The 12,418-nt window shown below is 45.3% G+C and overlaps 1 protein-coding gene across 1 annotated transcript; it reads left to right on the plus strand.

Moving 5' to 3' along the window:
* The first annotated feature begins 454 nt into the window (after window positions 1–454).
* On the plus strand, window positions 455–6,117 carry LOC147668274 (uncharacterized). The gene is made up of 3 exons (XM_086948644.1): window positions 455–575; window positions 2,641–2,721; window positions 5,624–6,117. The coding sequence occupies exons 1-3, from the start codon at window positions 455–457 to the stop codon at window positions 6,115–6,117; spliced, it is 696 nt and encodes a 231-aa protein (XP_086804770.1).
* The last annotated feature ends 6,301 nt before the right edge of the window (window positions 6,118–12,418 follow it).

The following is a 12,418-nucleotide window of genomic DNA, read 5'->3' on the forward strand; positions in this document are numbered from 1 at the left end:
GTGTGGATTCTACTTTCACTTTCTCTTTTCTGCAATTGCTGGTGCATGTGCTGAGGGAAGGAGGTTTATGGTGCTTGGTGTCTTGAAAGTTGGTTTTGGAGAGTGTTGCTGCGTGCTCTGTCTTGTCTAAAGTGTGTGTTTGTACTTTTTGTTGTGTTTTATACTGTTTGTGTGTCTACTGTCCTCAGTTTGTTAGAGTTAATTCAGGGGTTAGTTTGTATATATTTATTGAGTGTTTGTTAAGTGGGTTATTATTTTTTAGTTTTATAGGGTTAAGGGGGTCAGGGAGATGCCTGCTGTTGGGAGGTCGGGGAGGATGAGTGAGGAGGCATTGGGGGGGTTTTTGTGGTTGGTAAAATTTTACCTTCCTAATATGTTGGAGGCAGGGGGGCGGATCCTGCTGGGGTATGCTGTTGGGGGACGCAATGTGCGCTGGGAGCGTGTGAGGCTCCACATGGAGCACTACTTCAAAATGGCACGCTCTGTGCACCAATGGAAACACCGCTGGCAGGACATGACTGCGCGGGAGGCTGACCTCCTGGATTACACTGGAGTGCTGCCAGGCTTACAGGGTGGTAAGTCCTACACCCATAGTTTCACTTTAATATTCAAATGTTATATTAGTGCGTGACGTGTGTGACATGTGTGTATGGGATGTACATGCTGACTCGTTACTGTGATACTGTGACAAGGTCTTGATGACAATGTCATGTCCCTATGGGCCATATGTATCATGACAAAAATAGTTTTGTAACGCAGACATTAGCTGATTAGCGGCGTCAGCAAAGCCTTCATTTGGTAAATGCCATTTATGTGACATTATTTGTGCAAAGTTAGGAATGGCAAAATTTGCATGTGCTTAATTTGCGATTACATTTGAGGAATACCTACTTTAGTAATACCTTACATGCTATGTATCAGGGCCATTTACATACAAATTCACCATTTGTGATTGGCAAATTACCACCTTCTGCTAGTTGGTGGTAAGTAGCGCTATTTTCTTAATGTGCTCTGTTTGTGTTAAAATCATCAATAGCTGCCATGTGACGCTCATACATGGTCTTGCAGCATGTCTGTGTGCCTTATGTGCACACATGTCATTTTTCATGGGTACTGCAGGGTGTTCATGTGACACCCATGCACCTTTTGAAACAATGTCTATTTGCAATTAGCTATTTGGTATTTGCAAACTTCCCCATTCATTCCAAAGCGCCTCCTGGCACACAGAAATGAAGGGGAAGATTGTGATCAGCAAATTCCTATTCGCTATTTGGGAATGTTGATGGTACGCAAGCAATAAGCGATTTCCGACATACTTACTTACAATTGTGCAATTCCTATTTTGCAATACCTAAATGATCACAATTTACTAAATCGCTAAAGGGAATGTTGATACATCTGTCCCTATGTAATTTGCACATGATTTGCTTCAGTTAAGATTGATTTGGACTCCCACTTCCCGGCACATTTTAGCAGATTGACATGACTCTTGGGGTAATTTGGCAGCGCTGTAGCATTACTCATGTGACTGTGTAGCAATGCTAAAGTAGCGCCATGGTGCAGGGTAGGTACAATATCACTATTCTTGGAAAATCCTGACTTCCTACAGTTATGCACCTTTAGGGTGCATTGTGCCGCAGTGGAGGACATTCATACACAGGAACACCTCTATGAAATGACATAGTTATAAGTTTCAGGTTACAGTCATTCACTTTTGTGTTTTACAGCTCAAGAGTGTTTTACCTCCCAAAGGATTGTGTGTCAGCCTCTTACTAAATGCATACTTACCATCATACGGAGTACAACGTACACATGTTGCCTGTGTGGACATGGGCCCTTATTTATGAGGCCTTGCGTCACTTTTGCGCCGCCGGTGCGTCACTTTTTGTGACACACCAGCGACGTCAAATATGCGCCTTGTTGCGCCATATTTAAAAAGGGACGCATCTAGGTAGATGCGTCCCTTTTTAAACCCCTGCGCCACATTATACCTGCGTCAGGTATGATGTATGCAGAGGGGGCGTTCCCCCGCAAAAAGCCTCGTAATAGTGACGCAGTGAAACCTATGAGATTTCACTGTGTCACTTTTAGGATGCTGTTGCGTTAAAATCTTGCGCCTGCCTCACAGCAGGCGTAAGACTGACGCAAGCCCTTTCACATGGGGCTTTCCCCATGTGAAAGGATGCATTGCTGGAGTTGCGTCACTTTTGTGACACACTCCAGCAATGCGTCACTTTTGCGCTTACAGATACGTCAGAAATACTGACGTATCTGTAAGTCCTTGCGACATGATGCATCATACATTACATATGACGCATCATTGGTGTCGCAAGGAGTGCGCAGTGAAAAGTGACGCATCGATGTTTTCACGCAGCGATGCGTCACTTTTCATAAATGAGGCCCAAGGTGCTTAGGAATTGCATGACCCAACTGTCATGTGCATGTGTGACTGTGGTTATGTTAGGCCACCACTGCATTAGCAAGCCCATGTGTGCATGCCAATCATTGTGCACAAAGTCATTAGTACTATGTGCAAATCCCCTACTGAGTGAAGTAGCATTTCTTGTGACTGAGACGTTTTTCATCATGTTCATCATGTTTTTGTGACGTGTCTGGATGCCATACAATGACACATATTTAATTTGGTTCACTCACAGATGGTCGGCAACCCATCACGCAGGGTGACGTGGATCGTTTCAGGGACCCAAAAGCCACTGGTGAGTAATTGTGAAGTACATTGGCATGTGTGATGTAATGGATGTCATTGAGAAACCCAACACACGGTAGTTTGGCAATGCTGGTGTGTTCCGCATGTCACTGGGCCACAAGGTTCTGAGTATTGTTGCGTCATTATTCAGACAATATGTATGAGAGTGTGGTCAGACGCATATCTATGTAAATTGTGACATTGACCATGAATGGCCGATGCACCTGCTCTGATTCCCTGTGCATGACATCCAGCACAGACCTTTTGCTGTCTCATTCATATGAAACTGTGCCATAGAGGTTCAAGGCAATTTTGCACCACATATTGGGAACAGGCAAGTTTACCAACGTTCAGAGGAGAGTGTGTGTTGATAGATGGATAATGGGTGAGGGGGCAGTTCATTACACCGCCAAGGGGCAGGAGAAATGACCTAGCGTAGCCATGTTGAGAGGGACTGACACAAGACTGGGTCATGAAAGTTTTGTCACATGATCCGAGTGGTCTATTTTGCCCGTTCAAGGTATTCTACTTTATGAGGCCTTTAGGTTCTGGCCTAGATTGGGTCTCATGCATGCAACTCAGAATCTTATAGAGGCATATTACCAAGTGATAGCGACCATTATCGCTATTGGTTGGTTAGGGTGGGGGGAAAGTTTGGCGAGCATCAAGGTTTATTACCGCTGAGATACCTTGATATTATCAAGGTTATTCTCAAAAGCGGTGAGATTCCTGGGCAAACCATGAATATCGCAGTTACATCAGCAATATTCACACATTATCGTGACAATGCTCTTCTTAGCCATGTTATCCACCTTCCATTGGATGACATGGCTGAGGACTGCTTTTAGCAGGCTTGACCTTTTGCCAATATTTGCGCTTAGCGTAAATATGTACAAGAGTTGTCAATGGGAGTTAGAGATGTTAGCAACTGTTTTCAGTCGGTCATATGTTGGCAGGCCCACTTTGCATGTAATTAGCGATGATTATCGCTCACATGCAAAGTGTGCCCCTAAATGCCCGCTATCGGCAACAAGCTGTTGGTAACTGGCGTTGGCGACAGCTTGGTACTAGGGCAATACAATTGTCGCTACTTTAGCGGCAAAAAGTCCCGCTAATGCTTTGTTAATGGCCTTGGTATTATGCCCCATAGCGCCTTTTCTGCCACATGATGTGCCTGTGGTGTTTTTACTATGTAGCCATGGAAGGGGTTCTAGGCGACTGGTCGTGAGTCAGTGTGGCTGGCAGATTCTGCAGGGTCTGCTGTTTGTCACTAATTTTTACATATAGTCATGATATCAGAGGATTGCTGTCATCGGTGTGGCTGATGGCCAGGCCCTGCAGCAAAGGGTTCCTTGCTTCAATAGGATGGCATTTTGAGTTCTTCCATATTTTACACATGTACCCATAGCAGGTGAAATGACCTGGCTGACGGCCTTTGGACAGGACAGGGCATGTTATTTTGTTTGTGGTAGGTCTTACATCACGTGTTTGCAAGGGGGAGAGGAGCACAGTTCCAGCTGCCACCTATCATGTGAACAAGATACCTCAGGGCTGCCAAACGGAATGCGGTCTGTTTTGCTGCAGTTTAGTTACTATTTGTTGACGCTCTTCTAGTTACGCATGTTCAACATGCTGCTTGTACAACAGAGACGTGTGTCAGTGTAGTTCGTCCCACACGTACTCAGTTACTGATTATTGTCGGCATACAATACACTTCGATGAGCCGTACTATTTGCCGACGTTGGCCAGCAGACGGAAGTATAGATTGGAAAGCATTGGACTTAGGATACATCCTTGCCCCATGACCAGGACAGCTATGGGATTCCTGAGGTGCATATTGTGTAGGCCTTCATGGCGTGTTTTGATGCTGTTTCCTGCCCATGTACGCAGCAATATTGAGGAGTAAGTAAGTAATACTTTATTTGATTTGTGAACATCATGAAAGGGTGGGTCTTACCACCATGGGATAAAACTTTACATCTTTGAAACAGCATAAAAACAACATGAATCACATGAAAAGATTATACATTAAAGTAACGCAAAGCAGTAGCAAATTGCTCGAATGTGCAGTTACTGTGTAAAGTTGAGAAGCACAGATGGAACTGGGCACGGGGATAACTGTCTCATTGCAGCTGCCAGTCAGCAAAAGGTTTTTCTAAACGGGGGTACAGTGCTTGGGGGTTAAGTGTAACTTGATGGAAGTAACACTTTGTTAACTCAGAATGAAGTATTTTTTTTGTTTTTGTTTTGTTTGTTTTTATGCCGGAAAAGTGGAATGAAGGGTATCCATTAAGAGATTGAGGGAGAGTCTGGGCCCAGCCTTAGGGGGGCCAATTGGCACGGGTCGTCTTTGATTGTTTCCTTGTTTTCCAGCTCTTGGGCAGCGTGGGCCAAGAATTTTATGGTTTTGCAGGAAAGTTGTATCCAAGACCCGCTAAGGCATTTTATTACAGCCGCCCTGCAGGTTCTTACTTGTGCTTCTCTTAGGAGTGGTAACAAGAGCCGCAATATTGAGGAGAACTTCCTTGATATTCTTGACACCTGCTGTTGGTAGGGGTGTCCCGGTCTAATTCCCATGCATACAGGCTGCGCTTACATAGTGTTGCCATTGACATATTCAAATGGCCACACTGGCTAACACTCTCAGGATGCACAAAGGTGACATGTTATGACTCTCTCATTTGGCCTCTGATTTGTCTGTACATCACACCTGCCATGTACTGTGATGTCACGTTCCAGGGCCAGTATAGTGGAAAGTAGGGCTTGTCAATTATGTGGGCAGGTCAGTTAGAGACGTTACAGGATGTGACATGTGTGCTGCCTCCCATGTGGTTTGTGATTTGTGCCATATGATATGATGAAAAGCAAATGAACCAGTGTAATTGGTTTGGGATTGACGTTTCCCATTTTTTTCAGACAACATGAATGCAGAGGAGAGCCATGCATTTAATGTGGCCAAGGAACGGTGGCTTCACTGCCGCAGGGTCAAGAGAGGGTTCCGGTCCATGGCACGGACATACGCTGCTGCTCGGCGGGATGGGACCTGGCGTGCGATGCCAGAGGCTGTCGGACACACTGACTCATCTGACAAATCCAAGGCTGGTGGCAAGGCTGGTGGTGGCAAACATGCAGACACAGTGGTCTCACCTGTACCTGTACCAGGCACATCAGCCATTCCAGGTACCAGCAGCCAGGGGCCAACTCAAGCTGCACCCAGCCAGGGAGCTGCCCAGAACGCACCAGGCCAGGATCCGGGGGCACCCACCCCAACGCCGGCAAGGGCTGACGGACAACAGGACATTCTCACAGAGCTGGCCAGGAACAACAGCTTGCTCCTGGACGTGCGAAATGAACTTGTCACAATGAACCGGCGGCTGAATGACATTGCCCTCAAACTTGGGGTACCGTAGTACTGGACTTCTTCTGGCCCACACCCCTCTTCTGCCTTCCCTCCTTGTTATCTTTATTTTGTTTGTATATAGTTGTATTTTAGGATTTAGATATAGAATAGTTTTAGATTAGGTATAGTTAGTTTAGTGTAGTGTGATATTGTTAGGTTAAGATAGTGTTGGGGCTAAGTTTTGTTTCTCTTTGGGTGGGGGGTTTATGTCCTTTTGTAGTTTGTGTAGTAGGGTTTAGTTAGCATTACATGTGTAGTTTAGTTTATTATGTGTGTAGGGATTTTAGATATAGTGTTAGTTTTAGTGTTTAGTGTAGTTTTAGATAGGTAAATTTTATACAATAAATAGTTTTGCATTGTTTGATACTTGCATTGGTGTCAGTTAGGTTGCAGAGTGTGGGTCTTCACACATGCTATGCTTCTGAGGTCATCAGTGGTGTGATCTCTGTACGTGTGAGTTAGGATGCAACCTGTTACTGGGATGCATGTATAGTGTTCACTAGACTTTATGTGTGGTATCTGTTGACTTGCATGGTTGACAGCTGACATGGAATTTATTGTGTATGTGCAACATCTGGGGGCATATTACCAAGGGAATTGTCCCCACATTAGGTGTACTTTTTCCCGCTCATGCAGCAAAAACTTTGTCACCCTATTACCAAGCTGTCGCTGACACCAGTTGGCAACAGCTTGTAGGCAATAGCAGGCATTTAGGGGCCCACTTTGCATGTGTGCGATTATTTTGCTAATGACATGCTAAGTGGGTGTGCCAACATGTTAGCGACTGTAAACAGTTGCTAGCATCTCTGACTCATATTATTTTATTTTAGTAATATTTGCGCTAAGGCCAAATTTCTCAAACAGCTTACGCCTGCTAATAGCTGTTCCTGCCAATGTAATCCAATGGACGGTGGATAACATGGCTATGAGCATTGTCACAATTATGCATGTATGTCGCAGGTTTCTCAGCCATATTCATGCATTTAGCTGGACTCTTGACGGCTTCAGAGATGAACCTTGATAGTATCACGGTATCTCATCGGTAATCACTCCTCGGTGCTCAGCAATTTTTTCGCTATTGCTTGGTACTCTGCCCCCAGCTATTTGCCGGTCTGCTATTTTGCACTGACTGGCATGACAGTCCACAGTTTTGCTACGTTGCTGGCGTACTTGTGCATTTGGTAGCAATATGACCAAATTTGTGCCTACATGTGCCTGTCACTTAGCCAGTACACCATGATGCAACAAAGGGGCATATTATCAAGCCTGTGCGCTAAAATTATCGCCGCTTGATCGGCCGAAAACGGCCGATGAAGCGGCGATAATGGCCTTGATAATATGCTCTGTGGATTTCCAATCGAAGCACATGTTAGATGTGAAGACATCTAACATGGGCTTCCCTTGGAATACCACAGGGCATATTATCATGCCCATTATCGCCGTTTTATCAGCCGTTTTTGGCCGATCAAGCGGCGATAATTTTAGCGCACAGGCTTGATAATATGCCCCAAAGTCCCTTGAGTGTACTGGTCGTTATAGTGTGTACGCCAAGATGAGGTTTCATACTTCTAGTGTGTGGTGGAGGTTGCCAGACAGGTAGACCTTCTATGTGACTTCACATGCATCTTGTTTATGAGGGGTCAGAGACCAAGCAGTGCAGCAGGTGTGGTGAATGCAGGCACCTTGTCACAGGAGCTTCACAGGGATGGGGCTTGTGCACCCACCCACCCACCCACACTTCCACCCATGCTGCTGGTCACACATTGGACACCACCTTCTACACAGGCACCTAAGTGACTTTTGTACACGACACCTGTTTCCACAGGACTGTGCCGTGCTGCATCCATTCCCACATTCACTGTACAGTCCACAGACCACCGCACACAACAGGTAAATCACCACTGCTGGAGGAGAGTGACTGTAGACCAGCTGATCACCACCCTTACCCACAGGCCACACAACAACTCCAACTCAAACGCTGCAAGCCCCCACCTCAGGCAGTGTATGTAGAACTGTGACAACACACTTGTGCCACTCAAGGTACCCTGTTGTACCCACACCTGCAGGTCAGCTGCCACTTTCAACAATGTGCTGGTGTGTATCCTGCGTTGGATGGCCGAAACATGAGTGGTTATTGGTCACCATATACACTCCACACAACCACGCACACCACAGGGATGCCATACACATGCATCTCCAACGCTTGTGATTGGACAAGGGTTGCTCCTTGTAAACCTAAATAAATGACAACACACACGGGAGCAAGGGTATCTTCTGCATCATCAGGGTACTCTCAGGCTCCTGCTCCAATGCCTCCCTGAGTGGAACTGTGCAACTCACTTGCCATCTTATTCTACTGCTAGCTCGCTGTTGTCCATGACAGCTTCAACACAACACCCACCCAACCTATGCCAGGGCCCACCTCCCCTGTGTACACCAGCAGCGCATGCCACCTGACCTCCCGGTCCAATGTCAACGGCTAGTAGTTACACATGGTTATGTACTCCATCCACTCACGCTCCCTGTCACGCCTATTCCAACTCCACAGGGCAGATTAATGAGGCCGTTGCGCCTCTTTGCACCACAAATACGTCACTTTATTTGACGCAACTGCAACGCATACAATGCACCCTATGTACAACGTGACGCATCTCCAGATGCGTCACGTTGTATGCCACTGCGCCATTAGGAGCCGTTCCTGCGCAGGGGGGCCGTTCCTGCGCAGGAACGCCTCCTGTAAGTGGCTGAGTGAAATCTATGTGATTTAACTCAGTCACTTTCAGGGCAATGCTGCGTCAGAACCCTGCGCCTGCTTGAAGCAGGCGTGGGTCTTGATGCAACATTGTGCAGATGGTGTACCCCCAGCCTTGCTGGAGCTGCGTTGCGCTTGCGGCGCAACTCCAGCAATGCACCACATTTCCGGCACCATGGCGCACCACATTATAGATGCGGCACACCATGGGTGGCGGAGCTTTGGCGCACTGTGGCGCACGTAAACTGGCGCATCCCTGGGGATGCCCCAGTTGACATTTATCTGCCCCCACATATGTTACATGGCAGATGCTGCTATCTGAGCTGACTACATTACAGCAATATTTCTATGGAGCTTGCTACGCAACTTATTCTGCACCCTCCTCAACTTGCCAGAGCCAGGCCACATGGACCTGAGGTGCTTCCAGCCTTTCTCCGTGCTCCTGTTGCCAGGGCCGATCACTGGGAATTGTTCTACATGCAACTGGCCCACCACCTGGTATACAGCAACATCCACTACCCATCCCAGGACTGCATCGTTGGAGTCCACACCACCCTGCCAGTACTCATGGCTACCACTGACGACATTATGTGCACGTGCATGGTAGATGCATGCGACTGTGCCCATCCACCCACTTCCACCTGTTCCTATTTGACACTCACCCTGGTGTTGTTGTGTGTCTTCCAGTACAGCAGTATCCTGGCCTGTGGCTCCGATGACACTCTCCTCACTGATGACGTTGGCTACAATCTCCTCCACCTCATCCAGCTCCTCCTGTGGAGCTGGTCCACCGCCTCCCGTCAGATTTGCTGCCCTTAGGTTTGCTCCCAGTTTCTTTTTTGTTTTGCTTTTTGTGTCGTGCCACCGCTTCTTACACTCGTCCACTGTCCTCCTGTGGTCCCCCACGCCATTGACCTTGGTCATTATTTCCTGCCATATATCCCTTTTCCTCGCCAAAGTGACTGTGGAACTGACAAACAGTTCCTGCTGGTGTCGCGTCACTTCCTCAACCAGTACCTGGTTCTCATCAGGAGTGAACTTAGGATTCCTCTTCCTCTTGCCCCTTCCCTGGCTCTCTGCCTGGCCTTCCTGGGTGTTGGTAGTGCCCTCTGCACTGGTCCCTGGCTGCTCACCATCATTTTGCACATTTTCCATCTTTTGCAACGATTTTCACGTTAGCGGGCATTTTTTCGTCCCGCTAACGCGTTTTATGCTAGCCTTGGGCCTATTGGTTTAGCGATAATCATCGCTGATAGGCCCATCGCGATTTTTTTCACGCTAGCGTGCGGCGGCTTAGCGTGGGCACGCTAGTTTTACCGCACGCGTTTATCGCATTTTCGGGGAAATATCGCCGCCATGCTGGGTGTTGATAATACCTCGCTACGGCGGCGATATTTCCAGGCGAAGCTTCGCGATAAAATTATTCGCGCTAAATATCGTTAGCGATATTTTTCGCCTATTGTTGATAATATCCCCCTCAGAGTGAGTAAATTGGCCATTTTCATGCACTTTTAACCATTCCATAAATCTTGTGTTTAGGGCCCCTGGAAGCATGAAAATCACTTTAAACATGCTAATTTTAGCTCTAACACTGATGATCCACCTACAAATGTGAACTGACGTTCAAAAATAAAACATTTGAAAACGGACCATTTTCCACATTTCTGAAGCATGATGTAATGGGGGGGTGTTATCTCTTTTGTCAAAAATCAGCTGTTTTTGATTGAACATTAAATGCCTCCAAATAGTATTTAATTCACTTCCCGAGCCCCTAGAAGCATGAAAATCACTTTAAACATGCTAATTTTAGCTCTAACACTGATGATCCACCTACAAATGTGAACTGACGTTCAAAAATAAAACATTTGAAAACGGACCATTTTCCACATTTCTGAAGCATGATGTAATGGGGGGGTGTTATCTCTTTTGTCAAAAATCAGCTGTTTTTGATTGAACATTAAATGTCTCCAAATAGTATTTAATTCACTTCTCGAGCCCCTAGAAGCATGAAAATCACTTTAAACATGCTAATTTTAGCTCTAACACTGATGATCCACCTACAAATGTGAACTGACGTTCAAAAATAAAACATTTGAAAACGGACCATTTTCCACATTTCTGAAGCATGACGTAATGGGGGGGTGTTATCTCTTTTGTCGAAAATCAGCCTTTTTTGCTCGAACATTAAATGCCTCCAAATGGTATTTAATGAACTTCCCGGGGTGAAGAAACCCTTTTTGAGAACTCAGAGTGAGTAAATTGGCCATTTTCATGCACTTTTAACCATTCCATAAATCTTGTGTTTAGGGCCCCTGGAAGCATGAAAATCACTTTAAACATGCTAATTTTAGCTCTAACACTGATGATCCACCTACAAATGTGAACTGACGTTCAAAAATAAAACATTTGAAAACGGACCATTTTCCACATTTCTGAAGCATGACGTAATGGGGGGGTGTTATCTCTTTTGTCAAAAATCAGCTGTTTTTGCTTGAACATTAAATGCCTCCAAATAGTATTTAATTCACTTCCCAAGCCCCTGGAAGCATGAAAATCACTTTAAACATGCTAATTTTAGCTCTAACACTGATGATCCACCTACAAATGTGAATTGACGTTCAAAAATAAAACATTTGAAAACGGACCATTTTCCACATTTCTGAAGCATGACGTAATGGGGGGGTGTTATCTCTTTTGTCGAAAATCAGCCGTTTTTGCTCGAACATTAAATGCCTCCAAATGGTATTTAATTAACTTCCCGGGGTGAAGAAACCCTTTTTGAGAACTCAGAGTGAGTAAATTGGCCATTTTCATGCACTTTTAACCATTCCATAAATCTTGTGTTTAGGGCCCCTGGAAGCATGAAAATCACTTTAAACATGCTAATTTTAGCTCCAACACTGATGATCCACCTACAAATGTGAACTGACATTCAAAAATAAAACATTTTAAAACGGACCATTTTCCACATTTCTGAAGCATGACGTAATGGGGGGGTGTTATCTCTTTTGTCAAAAATCAGCTGTTTTTGATTGAACATTAAATGCCTCCAAAAAGTATTTAATTCACTTCCCGAGCCCCTGGAAGCATGAACATCACTATAAACATGCTAATTTTAGCTCTAACACTGATGATCCACCTACAAATGTGAACTGACGTTCCAAAATAAAACATTTGAAAACGGACCATTTTCCACATTTCTGAAGCATGACTTAATGGGGGGGGTGTTATCTCTTTTGTCGAAAATCAGCCGTTTCTGCTCGAACATTAAATGCCTCCAAATGGTATTTAATTAACTTCCCGGGGTGAAGAAACACTTTTTGAGAACTCAGAGTGAGTAAATTGGCCATTTTCATGCACTTTTAACCATTCCATAAATCTTGTGTTTAGGGCCCCTGGAAGCATGAAAATCACTTTAAACATGCTAATTTTAGCTCTAACACTGATGATCCACCTACAAATGTGAACTGACGTTCAAAAATAAAACATTTGAAAACGGACCGTTTTCCACATTACTGAAGCATGACGTAATGGGGGGTGTTATCTCTTTTGTCGAAAA

Source organism: Lissotriton vulgaris, unplaced genomic scaffold, assembly GCF_964263255.1.
Source record: "Lissotriton vulgaris unplaced genomic scaffold, aLisVul1.2 SCAFFOLD_477, whole genome shotgun sequence".
In the NCBI taxonomy this organism is placed as follows: domain Eukaryota; kingdom Metazoa; phylum Chordata; class Amphibia; order Caudata; family Salamandridae; genus Lissotriton; species Lissotriton vulgaris.

Coding starts and splice junctions, on each gene's coding strand:
- LOC147668274 (XM_086948644.1), top strand. CDS start 455: ATGGAGCACTACTTCAAAATGGCACGCTCTGTGCACCAATGGAAACAC. Junction 576..2,640: donor GCTGCCAGGCTTACAGGGTG/GTAAGTCCTACA, acceptor GACACATATTTA/ATTTGGTTCACTCACAGATG. Junction 2,722..5,623: donor GACCCAAAAGCCACTGGTGA/GTAATTGTGAAG, acceptor CATTTTTTTCAG/ACAACATGAATGCAGAGGAG.